Genomic DNA, 18,099 nt, shown 5'->3' on the forward strand with positions numbered 1-18,099 from the left:
AAACAAACAAACAAAAATGCTTAACACAGAGCCGGGACCCTAGAAAGAGCTCAAAAGATATTAGCAATATTTAGCCTACCAAGGATTCAGCACGGACTTAGTCGAACCTAAGTCAAATCTTGGAGAATATGGACAGTGGCTTGCAGAGGATATTGACTGGTCTTGTGAAAATGACTCCTGGGGAGCCTGAGAACCTACAGCCTATGATTTGTCAGTTGCATGCAGACTGGGGGATTGGAACACAGGAGCCTCAAAGATGAAGAGTTTTTTTTCCACCACAGTAGCAGTTACAGAGGCGTCATCCTGCTGCCCATAAATGTGGCTACAACGTGTAACGTTTCAGCCCCAGTTCAACAAGTATTTAGGTAACGCCCACTCCCTGCCAGGTCCTGCTGGGGCAGAGGACAGGTGATTTGGAGGCACAGAGGAGGGACATCTCACCTTGCCTATGCAGTTTTCTAGAGGATCGATATCTTAGCATGACCTGAGAACCCCTAGAAGTTACCCAGATGAAGGGGTGCAGAGAGTTACCCAGGCAGAGGGCATAGCTTGAATAAAGCCCAGAGGCGATAGGGAGCTTGCTGAGTTCAGTGAAATGAGGATGTGGAAAGCAGAGTGACAAGAAGAAAGACTTGGGGTCCCAGGGAAAGGTCTTAGGTGCCATGATAAAGAATTTTATTGTAAATAGTGCTGCAATAAACATACGTGTAGATGTCTTTATAGTAGAATGATTAGAATATATGGACACAGGGAGGGGAACATCACACACCGGAGCCAGACGAAGGTTGGGGGGCAAGGAGAGGGAGAGCATTAGGACAAATACCTAATGCATGTGGGGCTTAAAACCTAGATGATGGGTTGATAGGTGCAGCAAACCACCATGGCACATGTATGCCTATGTAACAAACCTGCACATGACATTCTGCACGTGTATCCTGGAACTTAAGGTTAAAAAAAAAAAAAAAAAGGCCATCTGGAGGGAGAAAAGGGGAAAACACAACACAAAAATAATTTTATTTATCCTGAGGAGTCAGTGGAGAGTTCTAAGCAGGTTCTTGATATCTTTCGGCTCCGAAATCTTCAATTAGATGGTCCCAAATGGCATCTACTATCATACTTTAAGAGAGCCTGCTCTGTTGATTAGGAGCAAATAAATGTCCTCCTGGATGTATGTGGCTTGGGTTTTGCATTTGGGCTACTCAAATGCAAGTTCCTCCTGGGACCACATCCATGCTTGTGGCTGGCTGAAAAATGGCTTCATGGCTCTCATGAGGGGAATAAAAGGCATGGAGTGGTGGCTGTGAGCCTGTCTGCAGGGCCAGACCTCAGAAAAGCAGAGGGCTGTAAATGTTTCATAAACTTCTCTCTGGGTGCTTGCTCTGGCTGAGAGCCCATTCATAAGCCGAGGCGGCTGAGGGGCAGGTATTGTGCCGGTTACTATAGCATCACCTTGGAAAGGCTCACTTGGTGAGAGCCGCAGGCGAGCTGGGGTGGGGCAGGAGGGGGACGCGGCTGGCTGCAGGGGCTGGAGCTAGGTCACGAATGCTGCTGCTGGTCTCAGGACTTCTGGTGGTCCGGAGTTCATGTTAGCGTCCCCAGCTGCAGCCCAGGGACGGAGAGAGGCTGCGCTCAGTCTGAGAGTGGCTGCCTGAGACAGCGGCCACAGGCTGCTGCAGAGCGTGTAGCTTTTGCAAGGGGCTGAATTCCCAGCCAGACATCCCTTGGCCTCTTTTTTGGAGGGGTGGGGAGCAGAGAGAGGAGGGAGTTGTCTTGGAAGATCATCTGGGTTTCATCTCCTTTTTGATTTTGAGTAGTTCCCTCCATGAGAACTGACTTCCAGGTGTTCACCAAGGGAAACAAGGTGGTCCTCACACTGGAAATGAGAAAGGATGACAGTTTTTGAGACTGACTGTTAACGGCTCAGAGGTACCCTTCATTCAAAATGCCTTTTAAAGCATTTGATACCTTCAAAGAAAAAATTCTGAAACCCGGGAAGGAAGGAGTGAAGAACGCCGTGGGAGATTCTTTGGGAATTTTACAAAGGTAAAGTTTGAATGCGGACTTTAGTTCCTTTCTGAGTAGCTTCGTATTGCCAATATGTGAGAGACTTGGTATCACGTTTTTAAAACCACACTTTAATGTGGAGAGGATAGGTCAGATTAGATCCTTCTGGAGCCCCTTCTAGCTCCACTAGTCTATGTCTGGAGGAAAAACAGATGCATTAAAAGTATTGGGTTCTATTAGGAAAATATCGAGACAAGTATTCTGTTTATATAGCTGGATTAGCACTTTCTGGAGATGATGATATTGCATGTGGTATGTTTGGCATTGAATTAGAAAATATTTAGGGAGATAATATTTTATGTTAATTCATTAGTAATGACACATATAGTTATGTCTTGAACTGAAATAATTTTTATGAGTTTTTCACTGAATCTTTCCACTATAAATGAAAATTAAATATTTGTAATTTTTAGCTTATTTAATAAAATATGTAAAGTGGTTCCTGATTGTATAGTTTGCAAAGAGGATAATTACACATTAGTTTGAAGGAGGTAACTTAAAAAATTTCTTTAAAGCAGAAAATCTCACATAATTGCAGTGGGAAAATGTTAAGTACTATCATTGAATTGAATGAGATTTTAGTCCAAACCAAAAAGTAAATATTTTTTAAAGTAAAATATATTAGTGGAAGGTGAGTTTGCCATAAATGAATGAATTAATGTGATATTTTTAATTTATGAATTTGTATAGACATAGTAAATGCCTTCTCAAATTATATAAATGATTTCATAAGTGGTCCTTATGTGCAAGGTAAAATGACTGCTTTATCTCTCTGATAATAAATAAATGTGAAAAATACCTTTGATAAGCTTTTCATTTGCTTGGATGATTATTTCTAATCCTGGTGAGTGAAAATGCCATCTGGTGTGTCCTTTAACTTTTCTGTTATCTCTTAAATTTAAAAACTTTTTCATTTAAAGGACTATTTCCAGGCAATCTGAGATTCATCCCATTTCTTGTGTTTTAAGACACATATGCTCCTGTCAGTGTTAAATTTTCCATTGTATCACTGCTAATAAACTTTCCTAATAAAAAAAGGGTTGGACACCTTATTATTTTAGTAATTAAAGACAAAAAGGCTTCAATCAGACCTACACTGAATTAGCATGTCTAGATGAAAACCTAGCTCAGTGACAGCAGCAGAAACCAGCCAAATATAGAAAAAATTACAATAACATTTTTTTCAGAGTGTTTTATCCTTCCGTTGAGCACTCCCCAGGTAACATCTTATTGTGATGGCGTTCATTTGATTAGAAATGCAAAAATAATTTTTGCATAATAAACACCATAGCTTAATTGGCTTATTCAAGTGATGACAAAGGAATCTGGCAAAGTCAAGAATGAAAACCATAGGCCAGGCACAGTGGCTCAAGCCTGTAATCCCAGCACTTTGGGAGGCGGAGGTGGGAGGATTGCTTGAGGCCAGAAGTTCGGGACTAGCTTGGGGAACATAGAGAGACCATGCCTCTACAGAAATATAAAAAATTAGCCAGCATGATGGCGCATGCCTGTCATCTTAGCTTCCCAAGAAGTGGGAGTATTGCTTGAGCCCAGACATTTAAGGTTGCAGCGAGCCAAGATCGTGCCTCTGTACTCCAGCCAGGGTGACAGAGTCAGACTCTGTCTCAACAAAACAAAACAACACAAAAAACAAAACAAAATAAAAAAACCCATGACATTGGGCCATACTCACCATTATAAACAGCAAACTCTGCCTTAGTTTATAAAATACTTGATATAAAAAAATACTTAGGAATTTTCTTTTCAAACTTAAGTTTAATTGCTTTTTTTGAAATTTAATTGCTTTTTTAAATAGGAATTATTGATCTAAGAGCCGGTTTTGCTATGTTGGATTGGAGGAGCCACATGGAGATCTTTTTGTTTACCAAATTGGTTTGCTTAGGGATATAACAAAATTGGTGATTTTCCAAAATGTGTGACCTCAACCAGAAATTGGGCTATGTGTCTAGGACTGTTTGAACAGTTTCCTCAGAACAATAGAAAAACAGCTAGCACAGTGCTAGGGACAGAGAATGCACTAAACAAATGCTAGATATTGTCATGGTTGTCCTAATTGTAGAATGGCTTTAGAAAAAATAAAGCCAAGGTCAAATCCCTGTTTTCAGTGATCTATAGAGAGAAATTATTGGCGGAAGAAGTGAAAACAGACATTGCTTGAGCGGTGATTCAAGTTGATCCTCAGTTCTAGTGAGGAATTATTAAGACCAGCTCTGCCACATGTTTGACATTAACCACAGGTGTATAAGGTAATTGTATGTAAATGACCCTGCCCAGAGCCTGGCATATACTGGGCATTTCCCTCTCATTTCATTGCTTTTCACGTAAAACCAGTTGACAGAATCCGACGTAAAAAAATCACAAAGAACTGTTTTCTGTTTTGTAGGAGAATTTGGAAGCTAGAAGCCCCTACATTCTAACTTACAAGGCAATGTAAATCATGGCTGTCTAATAATGTTTGAGGCTGAGGTCATCATCTAAATGGAATTCTTGAGATGCTTTTTAATCACAGTATTCCTCACGGTCAGGGGAGTGGCAATTGCACAGGGAAGCATTTGAGAGTTCGCACACAGGGTTGATTACAGTCAGGCATGATTAGCCTTCCTGGAAAACAGTCATTGATAAGAAGCAGCTGAGCAATTAATCAGCTAAAGGTAAAATAATATATTAGAAGTGTAGGAAGAAAGAAGATGCACTCATTTATAGTTTAGTATTGCATTATATAGATGACATAGAAAGCATTCAACTTGGAAATTAATGTCTAGAAATTGACATGCAGATTTGTTCAATTTAAATTATAATTTATGTATCCTTTAATTGTTCATGTCTAAAAAACATAATAGTGACAAACAAAACAGTATCTTTCAGACACAGTAAACTCATTTAATTCTATTAAAAACCCCATAGAGAGGGGATTACTATAATTACAACTTTTCTTTTTTTTTGAGATAGGGTCTTGCTCTGTTGCCTAGGCTAGAGTGCAGTGATGTGATCATAGCTCACTGCAGCCTCAAACTCCTGGCGTCAAGCCATCCTGCCTCCTTGGCCTCCCAAAGTGCTAGGATTACAGGCATGAGCCACAGCATCTAGCAACAATTTTACAGATGAGAAAACTGAGCCACAGAGAGGTTAAATAGCTTGCCCAAGGTCACACAGCTTGTAAATGGCAGAGCTGGGTTTCAAACCAGATGTTCTGTGCCCATCATTCTTAATCACTACATTATGTTATTTCTCTAATCAAGTGTCTTTCCTCTCCCTACTCACTGTCTTGATATTGGGCCGCTTATTTAGGAAGGTATACTTGGACTGCAATGTAGCCAGCAACTTCTGGACCTGCTGGCAAGTATGGGCTATTCTCCTAACTGGTTGTGCCTTTATTGAAGGCTTTCTCCAAGGGAGGCTTAAGGGGAGTCTGGTCTCTTTACAAGTATGTCTCTCTTCCCTTTAAATGAAACTAGTCCCTGCATTGTGTCTGTCCTTAGCATTCAGGAGTGTGCCAGATATGCACTTCCTGCTCCATCAACAAAGGCGAGTGTGTTAAAGCTTGCTCTGAGATCAGGCGATCTTGGGTTCCAGTTGCTGCAACATCCCTTACTTCCCTGCCTGCATGACCTCTGGTAACTTGGCTGCAATGGGATGACTCTAGGAAACCAAGTCAGATTACATCTCACACCTGCTCAAAGCTACCTCACTCAGAGTTAAAGCCAGGGCCCTTTCAATGGCCTTCAAGGTCCTCTGTGATCTAGGACTTTTGGAAGGCTCTCTGAGTTCATCTGTGACATTTACCTACCTCACTCTACTCTGGATTCACGGGCCTCCTGGCTCTTATTAGAACTCCCTAGATCCACTCCTGTCCCAGCTTTCGCCCTATGTTTCTTTTGCTTAAATGCTTTCCTCCCAGATAGCCTAATGGCTCATTCCCTCACTTTCTTCAAGTCTCTGCTCAAAGATCCCCACTTTCCTGGCCATTCTATTTAAACACAAAGCTCACCTGCCCTCCTCCTCCTGCCCTCTTCTCTGTCCCTCTTTCCTGCTTTACTTCACCTCTGTCTTAGGTAGGTTCCCTAAAAAGCACAGCCTGAGACAGGGATTTGGGTGAGCCTATAATGTGATTGAATGAGCTTTTCCTGAAAAAACTGGGAGGGAGTAAAACAACAAAGGAAAGGAGAGGCTGGGTGAGGTGGCTCACGCCTATAATCTTAGCATTTTGGGAGTCCAAGGCGGGCAGATTGCCTGAGTTCAGGAGTTTGAGACCAGCCTGGGCAATATGGTGAAGCCCCGTCTCTACTAAAAGACAAAAAATTAGCCAGGTATGGTGGCATAGGCCTATAGTCCTAGCTACTCAGGAGGCTGAGGCAGGAGAATTGCTTGAATCCGGGAGGCAGAGGTTGCAGTGAGCCGAGACCACACCACTGCACTGCAGCCTGGAAGACAGAGGGAGACTCCGTCTCCGAAAAACGAAAAAAAAAAAAAAAAAAAAGGAAAGGATAAAGAGCCAAGCAAGGATGCACGCTCACAATGCCCGGGGGCCAGATCCACAGGGGAAGGCTCTGGAACATAAGCCATGTGCTGGTCCTTCCTTTGGGGCAAGTGGGGCAGCCTTTTATATCTCTGCCTCAGTCAGTCATCAGCTCTGAGTTGATGGGGGTGGGTGAGGGGTTTCTTTGGAGGCCACTGAGCAGTGGGAAGTTCTCCAGGGTTCCTCATGCCAAGACTAGAAGCCCAGGCAAGGAGTCACCATGGTGGCAAGGGTCATGGGTCCTGATCCTCAGGAGGAACGAGAACTGTCACCTCATCAAGGGAGCAGGAAGAAATGTGTTTGGCACCGGGGTGGCCCACTCGGACATCTCCTGATACTGCCTGGGCTAGTTTTATTATTTTTTTAATTTTAATTTTTAAAATAATAGAGATGGGGGTCTCACCATGTTGATTAGGCTGGTCTTAAACTCCTGGGCTCAGGAGATCTTCCTGCCTTGGCCTCCCAAAGTGCTAGAATTACAGACACGAGCCACCGCACCCCGCCTAGTTTTAACTGTAAATGGGAAAATATAGCAACCATGACCCGCTAGCAGCTCTGGAAGTAGAACTGTGCTTGCCTATCAAGGGGATCTGGGGAGTGCGCGATGGTGTCTATGACAGCCCACCCACTGCACCGCTCAGATCACATGAAGTTCATGCCATCTAGGTACAGCTTCTCCAAGACTCTATGGTTGTAATTCCCGAGGAGCCTTCCAAAGAAGAGTTATTAAGACGGAGTCCAGGTCCCACTGTGATGACTGGTCCCTCCTCTCCACCCCTTTTGATTCCCCTCACTTCTGTTGGTTTGCGTGATGGGTTGCCCCAGCTCTTCATCTCTGAGAAGTCTAAATCCTTGGTTAACATAAACTCACCAGGTCATGGTTGCTGTATTTGCCCACTGAGAGTTAAAAACTAGCCAAGGGAGTATCAGGGGATGTCTCAGCGGATCATCTGGGTGCCAAACATATTTCTTCCTGCTCCCATGATGAAGCAACAGTTCTGGTTCTTCCTGAAGATCAGGATCCATGACCCTTACCACTGTAGTGACTTCTTGCCATGTCTTCCGGTCTTGGCACAAGGACCCCAAAGTGACTGAGCAGCTGTCATAACCATATGTTGACTGAGATTTCCATTGTGTTCCTAAATGGAAGAATTCTTCCTTGTGAATCAGGATTTCTAGACCCTCAGAGCCTAAGTTGAAGAGATGAGACATTCCTCAGGTGGGTTACTGGGAATGATGGCAAGTGGGGCCACTCCTTCTCTCATGCCTTGTTTCTTTGACCTATGTGTTCTGCCCATTGGGCACACAGCACTATATCATAACTGTTGGGTTTTTTGTTTGTTTGTTTGAGATGGAGTCCCGCTCTGTTGCCCAGACTGGATGCAGCAGCTTGATCTCGGCTCACTGCAACCTCTACCTTCTGGGTTCAAACAATTCTCCTGCCTCAGCCTCCCGAGTAGCTGGGATTACAGGCACCCACCACCGTGCCTGGCTAATTTTGTATTTTTAGTAGAGATGGGGTTTCGGCATGCTGGTCAGGCTGGTCTCAAACACCTGACCTCAAGTGATCCGCCTGCCTCAGCCTCCCAAAATGCTGGGATTACAGGTGCATAACTGTTGGTTCATGGAATATACTGCCTCATGGAGTATAGCACCTTACCCTCCCAAGGCTTCATCTCCAAGCTGATGTCGCAGCTGCATCTTTGAGAAGCGTCTTCAGAGGCTGGGTGCTGTGGCTAACACCTGTAATCCCAGCACTTTGGGAGGCCAATGCAGGTGGATCATTTGAGGTCAGGAGTTGTAGACCAGCCTGTCCAACATGGTGAAACGTGTATTTATATATATATATATATATACGCGTATATATATATATTTGAGATGGAGTCTCGCTCTGTCGCCCAGGCTGGAGTGCAGTGGCTTGATCTCCGCTCACTGCAAGCTCCGTCTCCCGTTCACGCCATTCTCCTGCCTCAGCCTGCTGGGACTACAGGTGCCCATCACCACCCCCGGCTAATTTTTTGTATTTTTAGTAGAGACGGGTTTTCACCGTGTTAGCCAGGATGGTCTCCATCTCCTGACCTCGTGATCCACCCTCCTTGGCCTCCGAAAGTGCTGGGATTACAGGCATGAGCCACTGCACCTGGCCAAAACATGTATTTTCTACTAAAAATACAAAAATTAGCTGGCGTGGTGGTGGGCACCTGTAATCCCAGCTACTCAGGAGGCTGAAGCAGGAGAATTACTTGCTTGAACCTGGGAGGCAGAGGTTGCAGCGAGCTGAGATAGAGCCACTGCACTCCAGCCTGGGTGACAGCAACACTCCATCTCAAAAAAAAAAAAAAAAAAAAGAAAAAGAAAAAGAAAAGGAAAAAAAGCTTCTTCAGCTCAGCTCTGGCAGGCTGTCAGCTTCTGGATGGTGTGGTATATGGCAAGGCTTAGGGATCCCATTGTCATGTGCCCACTGCTATGCCATCTTCACCATAAATTGGGTGTCTTGGTCTGAGAAGATGTGATGTGAGATCCCATGTTGAGAAATCAGACAGTGAATCCTCAACATGAAGCCAGATAGTGATGCTGGCTGAGACTTGTAGTCTGAATAGGCAAACTCATACATGGAGTATTTCAACCCCAGTCAGGATGAATTGCTACCCTTTCCAGGATGAAGGGGTCTGTTATAAACAACTTGTGACCAAGAAACTTGTTTGTCCCCTCAGGAATTGTGCCATCTCAGGGGCTCAGCATTGGTCTTGCTGCTGACAGCAGCAGGAGCTAGCTCAGTCCTGGTGAGTGGAAGCCCTGACACAGCCTCCATCCCTACTGCCATGGTTACTCAGTTCACAAGTGCACTGCTCTAGCACCGGGTGGCTGAGGATGGAAGCTGGCTGACATCAACTGGCCAAGTCAGCCTGTCTGTCGTCTGTTTTGTGCCTCTTCCAAGTGGCATGTGATAATGTGCAATCAGGAGAGCTCATACTAGGCATCCACTCTTATAGACTGATCCACATCCCTTCCCCAGATCTTCTTCCCAGTCCTCCAATATTGCTTTTTCTGGCCCCTGACCTCCAGTGAACTCATTCACCACTGCCTATGAGTCCATGCATATCCCTACCTTTGAATGTTGCTCTTTTCATACAAAATGTGTGGTCAGGAGACTGCTCAAAACTCTGCCTATTGGGAGGCTTTCCCCCTCACTGTCCTTCAGGGCCATCCCTGGGGGAGCTGGAGTATAGCAGCAGTCCATTTGCAACATGCTGTAACATACCAAATTGACCAGCTCTGGACCAAACTCAGTTTTTTTCCTCCTGTAATTTGTTCACGGGTGTGAGCTTATGGGGAGGCATTGGTACAGCAGATATGGGTCATGTGGAAACCTGGCCCCTCTCACATGGGCTTACTTGTGCCCTGTGGCCCTGCTGGTGTTAGATTCCAGATGGATCACTTCCATCTCATGATGAACAGTTGGACGTCGCAGGTCTGATAGTACCTAGCTCATGATAGGTCGTTTTGGCTGCGTGGCCTCTTCATATTGCATGGTCAGATGCTGTGTCTCCACCAGGACTCAGTAACATGGCATGACTTGTTTTTTGTCTGTTGTATATTTCTCTAATATAGATGATATGGCTTTGTCCCAGAATCCTAAGGCTTTGTGCTATATTTCTCCTATTGAGTTTTGACAGAAACCTCATATAGTGTCTTTTCCTATTCAGATGACTTTAGTGCCAAGGGTATGCTGGAGAATACAGCCCTAGTGGCAAGATCACTCTTATTGCAGCCTGGACTTGCTACAGAACATTTTCTTGTTTTTGGATTTCATTAAAAATCAGCAGTTTTTTATGTCATGGAATAAGTGGGTTAGAACAATATTCCCAAGTGTTGAATACACTGCCTCAAAAACCCAAAGAGGTCTGCCAACCATTGTGCGTCTTCCTTAGTGGCAGGAAGTTCAAAGCACAATAACTTTTCCTTCACTTTGAAGGGAATGTTCTGGAATGTCTCGAACACTAGACCCCTGTGAACTTCGTCCATGTGATGGACCTGTGATCTTTGTAGCAATTTTTTCCCACCCTTTGAAGCACACATGTCTTACTGAGGCATCCAGAGTACTTGTCAGTTCTTGCTCCTGAGGTCTAAACAACATAATGTCGTCTGTTGGTCATAATAGATCAATGTGATGTTCTGCAGCTGGTCCAGAAGGTCTCTCTGACTATATTATGAGAGAGAACAATCCACGGATATATACTGTCGTTCATCTCATGTCACTGTGAACTTCTTAGCCTCCTTTCTAATAGATATGGAAAGAATGCACCAGATCAAGACAGGCAAGCTATGTACATGAGTTAAGAGTGTGGTAGTTCCCTGCCATCCACCATGATCCCTTCTTTTTTTTTTTTCAGGGGCCCAGGCTGGTGAATTACATTGGGATCTAATGGGGGCTACTACCTCTGCATCCTTTAAGTCTCTGAAGGTGCAATAATCTCTGTCATTCTGCATAATATAATACTGTTTTTGATTTATCTTCTTACCCAGGGATGACAGTTTTAAGGATTTCCATTTGACTTTTTTTCTATTACAATAGCTTTTATTCTACAAGTCAAGGAACCACTGAAAGGGTTTTCCAAATGCTAGGTGTCTGTCTTCCAATTATACATGTGGGAATCATACATGGGGAAATGACCACTGGGTGGGTCCAGGGACGTGAACTCACTATGAGACGAACCTGTGCCAGGACTCCACTTATTACCTGACCCTCATAAGCCCCACTCTAACGGAGGCAGGATAGTGCTATAAATCCCTGAGTATCAACATCAGCTTTCCCCTTTACCCAAAAGTCTGCAAAAGATCGAGGTATTTCTCTTTCTTCAGTGTATGTTTACCCAAGTTAATGGTGGTAGACTCCTTCGGGGAAGGACTGTGGGCATCACGACTGCATTTTCTTCTGCGGTGTTGCAGGTTCCTTAGTCACGGAACCTTCAGTCTTCTTCAGTCTTCAGCAAGAGAGTGTGACTTTCCATTGGGGTGACCAGCCTCAGCCTACTGCTCATTCATCAGCTCTTGATCTTTTCTGGTTTTATGTATATGAAACATACCCTTACTGGCTGCCCTTTTTTTTTTTTTTTTTGCTCCTTGGAGCACCATGTTCTGTGATTCATCTCTGAGATTCCTATGGGCTGATTCCCTAACTGTCATTCTGAATTTCCTGCCCTTGCCTATGATGGTTAAGTGCTGCCAATCATCCCAATTGCCACTGGTTCTGGAGCAGCACCTCCTACGGTAAGCCTCAGCCAGCAGAGGACAGCAGCTTCTGAGCATCTCAGTGTGCTGGTGGCCCCATCACCACTACATTCCTTATTGTCTTAGGAGCAGGAGTATTCCTCAGGCCTCCTGAGGAATATAGTTCATTTGTGGGTTTTCTGGTCTTACATAGAAAATCCATTCCTGCATAGTCAGTTATTTGAGCCTTTTGATCTTCTTTATAATCTGCTATAACAGTTCCCAACATTTCTCGTTAAAAAAAAAAATAAGTTAAAGAGAGACCTTTTAATTGATCAAGAGTGTGATCAACATTAAAGATAGAACAATTACAGAATTCTTATATTCCAAATAACAGAGATCAAAACTTTACTTGAAGGAATAGAAGATAGCCAGTTTAATTATCAGCAATTCATCACTAAGACTGGTTCAAATTCAGCAATTTTTCTACCAGGTATTAAAAAATGAAATAGGCTTGTAAATTAGGTTTATATAACAATGAAGGAAAAGAGAGGATGTAGACCTGGACCAACCCAAGTCAGGACACTCTTGTGGCCTTGGGCGTTCTCTCCCGGAATGGATAATTTTTTATTCTTTTATTTATTTATTTATTTGAGACAGGGTCTCACTCTGTCACCTAGGCTGGAGTGCAGTGGCACAATCATACCTCACTGCAGCCTCAACCTCCCAGGCTCAAGCAATCCTCCCACCTCAGCCTCCTGAGTAGCTGAGACTACAGTTGCGAGCCACCATACTTGGCTAATTTTTAAAATATTTTGTAGAGATGAAGGTCTCGCTATGTTGCCTAGAATGGTCCTGAACTCCTGGGCTCAAGCCATCCTCCCAACCTCAGCCTGCCAAATTGCTGGGATTACAGGCGTGAACCACTGTGCCCAGCTTTCAATTTATTTTTTTTAAAGTCATGGTGGTCATGTCCTATATCTCTGCGTACAATGTAATAATGACTAGAAATTAGTACAGAATTACATTTTAAAATCACCAGGCTCTATTTTGTTTAAGCTCTATCTCTAGGAAAAAAGCGGCAGAGAACACATACCACTAGACTGTTCTGGATAAAACACATCTCTATTTTGTTTAAGTTTCCAAGAACTGTATTAGCAGTTTATCAGGACCATTTCTCTTAAGGCCTTTGCTGGGATGTTAGACCCTGTGTCATGGAACCATGCCCCCTTTATTAGTTTCCTAGGGCTGCTGTAACAAAGTACCACAAACCGGGTGGCTTAAAACAACAGAAACTTATTCTCTCACAATTCTGGAGTCCAGAAGTCCAAACACAAGGTGTTGGCAGGGTCAAGTTCTCCCTGAAGGCTCTGAAGGAGGCCTCATGCTTGCCTCTTTCTGGCTGCTGGTAGCTGCTGTGAATCCCAGGCATGTCTTGGCTTGTGGATGCATCATTCCAATTCCTGCATTTGTTGTCACATGGCCTTCTCCCCTGGTGTCTGGGTCTATGTGTTCAAATTCCCCCCTTCTTATAAGGACACCAGTCATGAAATTAATCTAGGATGACGTCATGTTAACTTGATTACATCTGTGAAGATCCCATTTCCAAATAAGGAATTGGGGGTTAGAACATCAACATATCTTTTTTGGAGGACACAATTCAATCACCTACCATATTGACGAACTCTCCCTTATCCAACTTTACTACCCTACTCCCTCGAAATCTAGAACATTCAGGATCCATTCCTGGGCATACTTACCTGCCTCTTGATGTAAATGTTCATCAGATTCTACGACTCCTGCTCCCGGTATCTTTTCTTAGCTCAAAAGTATATTTTCTCATCTAAAGTTTATATTCTCTCTTTTTCCAACTTCTCCCAAATCCTTTTACAACAATCAGATTTTCTAAGTGCTTCTTAAAGGTTGGTAGGGTCTATAGATTCAATACCTACAGAGTAAAGCAACCATATTATATATCTTGACATAGACATACTACATATTAACACATAGAAATAGTCTTCACTTCTGCAAGGAAATACGTTGTATCATTCAAAGTTCTTAGTTGCAATCAACAGAATCCACTCTAGCTAAAGGGGAATGAAATTTAGTAAAGAATGTTAGGAATTGGGCCAGGAGGAGTGGCTCACCCCTGTAATTCCAGCACTTTGGGAGGCCGAGGTGGGTGGCGGATCACCTGAGGTCAGGAGTTTGAGACCAGCCTGGCCAACATGGTGAAATCCCATCTCTATTAAAACTACAAAAATTAGCTGGGCATGGTGGTGCGTGCCTGTAATCCCAGCTACTCAGGAGCTGAGGCAGGAGACTTGTTTGAACCCAGGAGGCAGAGGTTGCAGTGAGCCGAAATCACACCATTGCACTCCAGCCTGGGCAACAGAGCAAGACCCCATCTCAAAAACATAAATAAACAAAAAATAAAAGAATGTTAGGAATTGTTCAGACTTCCTGGAAGGATCAGGTCTGGATGCTCTATCTCTAGGAAAAAAGCGGCAGAGAACACATACCACTAGACTGTTCTGGATAAAACACAGCTGCTACCACTGGCTGCCTCTAAGTGCTGATTATATTCATGACTTGTTCCAGAAATTCTGCCACAGCAGTCACAGAGGAGCCAGTTGCCTCTGTTGCATTCAAAACCATCTGCACTACCATTCCCCTGCATGCTGTATCCTCTTCTTGTTCTGTCCCGTATCTAAATCTTATTCAAGTGCTTCGGATTTAACAGAGTTCACCTCTCATGACTTCATTGTAGCTGCAAGAGAGTCTAGGAAAAGTAGTTTTTTTGGTTTTGTTTTGTTTTTGATTTTTTTTTTTTTTTTTTTGCTGCTCCAGCAAGATTCAAAATATCAAGAAGTCATTAAGATATTCGACAGTGATAAATGATGGTTGTCTGCTCCATATGTGTGTTGCTAGTCTAATTTTTATTTTTCAACTTTTGATACAGACATGAGTACAAAACATATTTTTCTTATGTCTTGATTTTAACTACTAGAAAAGTAACAGTCCAAGTATAATGTTAAATGGCAACTGAGCTCACTGTGGAAGTGACAATAGGGAGTGGTGGGAACTGTGGTAAATTGAGAGCCAATTGTAACCATGACAGAGTGAGAGCTTGATAATTTCAGGTCTTCAGAATTTTCAGAATAAACAAGAAATCCAAGGTTTTATATGTTTGCTTGTTTCTGCTTTTTTGAGCTATCTTCTGATATTTATTTATTTATTTATTTATTTATTTATTTATTTAATACAATTTTTAAAAGTAGAGATGGGGGTCTCACTATGTTGCCCAGGCTGGCCTCAAACTCCTACCCTCAAGCAATCCTCTCACCTTGGCCTCCCAAAGTTCCAGGATTACAGGTGTGAGCCACTATGCTGGGCCTTGGTTTTTAAACTCTGTCAATTAATCTAAATTCTTTTGTTTTTGTTTTTGTTTTTTTTGAGATGGAGTTTTGCTCTTGTCACCCAGGCTGGAGTGCAAAGACATGATCTCAGCTCACTACAACCTCTGCCTCCTGGGTTCAGGCGATTCTCCTGCCTCAGCCCCCTGAGTAGCTGGGATTACAGGTGTGCACCATCATCCATCATGTCTAGCTAATTTTGTATTTATAGTAGAGATGGAGTTTTGCCATGTTGGCCAGGCTGGTCTTGAACTCCTGACCTCAGGTGATCTGCACGCCTTGGCCTGCCAAAGTGCTGGGGTTACAGGCCTTGGCCTGCCAAAGTGCTGGGGTTACAGGCATGAGCCACCATGCCCGGCCAATTAATCTAAATTCTAAGAGAAAAAAAAAAAAAAAGCAAAAACCCATACACACATTACACCAGATAAACAAAACATGGTTATGAGTCACATATGGCCATTGGGCTGTCAGCTTGTCATCTGTGACTTAGGCTTTTTAAAGCCATGGAGACTATCTTTTTTTCCTCTTATTCATCTAATGATCCCTGCTGAGGTAAGAAGCAGTGACTCTCTGCTTAAATGGGGGGATAGGAAAGGGTCAAATTACCAGGAGAAAACAAAAACAGCCTAGGTTAATACCTCAAAATCTATGAAGCTGGGCTGAGTGCTAGGGATTTTTGGTTGTTGACTTTCTGAACTTATAATCTACCAGAAGAGGCAAATATCAATTTTAAAAATGAGAGACGTAGGTACTGTGAGAGCATTGACTGGGCTGGAGTTGACCAGGTGCACTTTATGGAGCTCCTTTTGAATGTGATGTGCTGAAATCCATGCTAATAAGATCCTATTTCAAATCTCAAACTAGCTCTGGGGATCGTATTTTAAATCCTCCTTCCCTTCTTTAAAATTTACCATTTATTGATTATTTATCAAGTGCTAGGAATTAGGCTAAGTGTTTTGTAACTCGGTCTTATTTAATGTTCATGGTAGTCCTATCTTCTTCTCATAAATAAGTGAACTGAGGTTGAGGGAAGTTAGGTAATTTGCTCAAGGCCACATACCTAATAAATACCACAGTCAGCATTGAACCCAGGACTGTCTGTCTCCAGGGCATGTTCTCTTAAACCCACTGCAATACTGCTTCTCCAGAACCTTTAAAAAAAAGTCTGTGTAGGTAAAGCACTCGCTGTTTGTCAGGCACTTTCTGATTAGTTCCTGTGGCACACTGGTAGCAATAGGCTGGATAGCAAATCTCAGTTGTGTTCTCCCTTCACCAACTGCAGCTGGATGATCCTTGGGCTATTTGTTTTGTTTTGTTTTGTTCTGTTTTGTTTTTAAGACAGAGTTCTCACTCTGTCACCCAGGCTGGAGTGCAGTTCACTGCAACCTCCACCTCCCAGGTTCAAGTGATTCTCCTGCTTCAGCCTCCTGAATAGCTGGGATTACAGGCGCTTGCCAGCACATCCAGTTAACTTTTTTGTATTTTTAGTAGAGATGGGTTTTCACTATGTTGGCCAGGCTGGTCTTGAAAGCTGACCTCAGGTGATCCACCTGCCTTGGCCTCCCAAAGTGTTGGGATTACAGGCGTGAGCCACTGCGTCCAGCTGGGCAAGGTTTTAAAAATTCTGAGTCTCAGTCTTCTGAGCTGTAAGATGGAGGCAAGTCCTATTTGTCAAGACTATTTTGAGGATTAAGGGAGATAATATATATTTTATAGAAATCTCGCGGAGTGTCTAGAGTGTAGCAAGTAGTCAATGTCCTTCAGTTAATTTTCTTCTTCTAGTAGAAGAGCAACTCAAAGATTATGTAAAAGACAACATGAGCTAAATGGGACCTTTTCGGAGGGCAAATTTGAATGCTGTATTTGTTTGCTAGGGCTGCCACAACAAAATACTACAGACTGGGTGGCTTAACCAACAGAAATTTATTTTCTGTCTGTTCTGGAAGCTAGAAGTCCAAGATCAAGGTTTGATTTCTCCTGAGGCCTTTGTCCTTGGCTTGCAGATATTGCCTTCTTGCTATGTCCTCAGATGGCCTTCCTCTATGCATATGCATCCCTGGTGTTTCTCTATGTGTCCAAGTCTCTTTTTATGTATTTTTTTGAAACAGGGTCTCCCTCTGTCACCCAGCCTGGAGTGCATAGTTCACTGCAATGTCCAACTCCTGGGCTTAAGCGATCCTCTCCCCTCAGCCTCCCAAGTAACTGGGACCACAGGCATCCATGCCACCACACCTGGCTCAAATGTCCTCTTCTTATAAGGATATCATTCATATTAGATTAGGGCCCGCCCTAAGGCCTCATTTAACCATAATTACTTCCTTAAGCACCTTATCCTAAATATAGCCACGTTTGGTGGTACTGGGGGTTAAGAGTTCAACACATGAATTTTGGGGCACACATTTCAGTTCATACCAAATACGGTGAGCAAGAAAATTGATTTAAAAATATTGTTATATATGTATTTAGCTTTAGAGAGGGTCTGTCTATATTGCCCATGCTGGTCTCGAACTCCTGGGCTCAAGGGATCCTCCTGCCTCAGCCTCCCAAACTGCTAGGATTACAGGCATGAGCCACCACGCCCATCCAGTAAATGGATTTTTAAAATTATCTGCACGTTCTCTCACTTTGTGCTCCAAGTGTTGATCTTAATTACCTATGAAACAAAACAAAACAAAACCTTTTCCGCAATTAGTGGGAACATTTGAATTGCAAAGAAATAGTTCTTTAAGTGCCTAAGGGTTAGTTAGCATATCTTAGGCAATTAGACTCCTGGGGCTTGGATGTTTGCTGGACAACTGTCTGAGAACAGAAAGCAGGCACCTCCCTAGTGTGCAGAGGGCCAGCAGTCCGCAGACCGCAGCTGTCTGTATT

The 18,099-nt window shown here is 43.3% G+C and overlaps 1 protein-coding gene across 2 annotated transcripts in view; it reads left to right on the forward strand.

Annotated features, from left to right (window-relative positions):
- Window positions 1–1,636: 1,636 nt before the first annotated feature.
- Window positions 1,637–18,099, forward strand: part of SLC17A8 (solute carrier family 17 member 8) — a 65,562-nt gene continuing 49,099 nt past the window's right edge. For both annotated transcript variants that reach the window (XM_025402933.1, XM_025402934.1), the window contains exon 1: window positions 1,637–2,043. In XM_025402933.1, coding sequence (XP_025258718.1) covers window positions 1,943–2,043 — 101 coding nt within the window. In that variant the 5' untranslated portion in view covers window positions 1,637–1,942. The remainder of the gene's footprint in view (window positions 2,044–18,099) is intronic.

Source organism: Theropithecus gelada, chromosome 11, assembly GCF_003255815.1.
Source record: "Theropithecus gelada isolate Dixy chromosome 11, Tgel_1.0, whole genome shotgun sequence".
Lineage (NCBI taxonomy): Eukaryota > Metazoa > Chordata > Mammalia > Primates > Cercopithecidae > Theropithecus > Theropithecus gelada.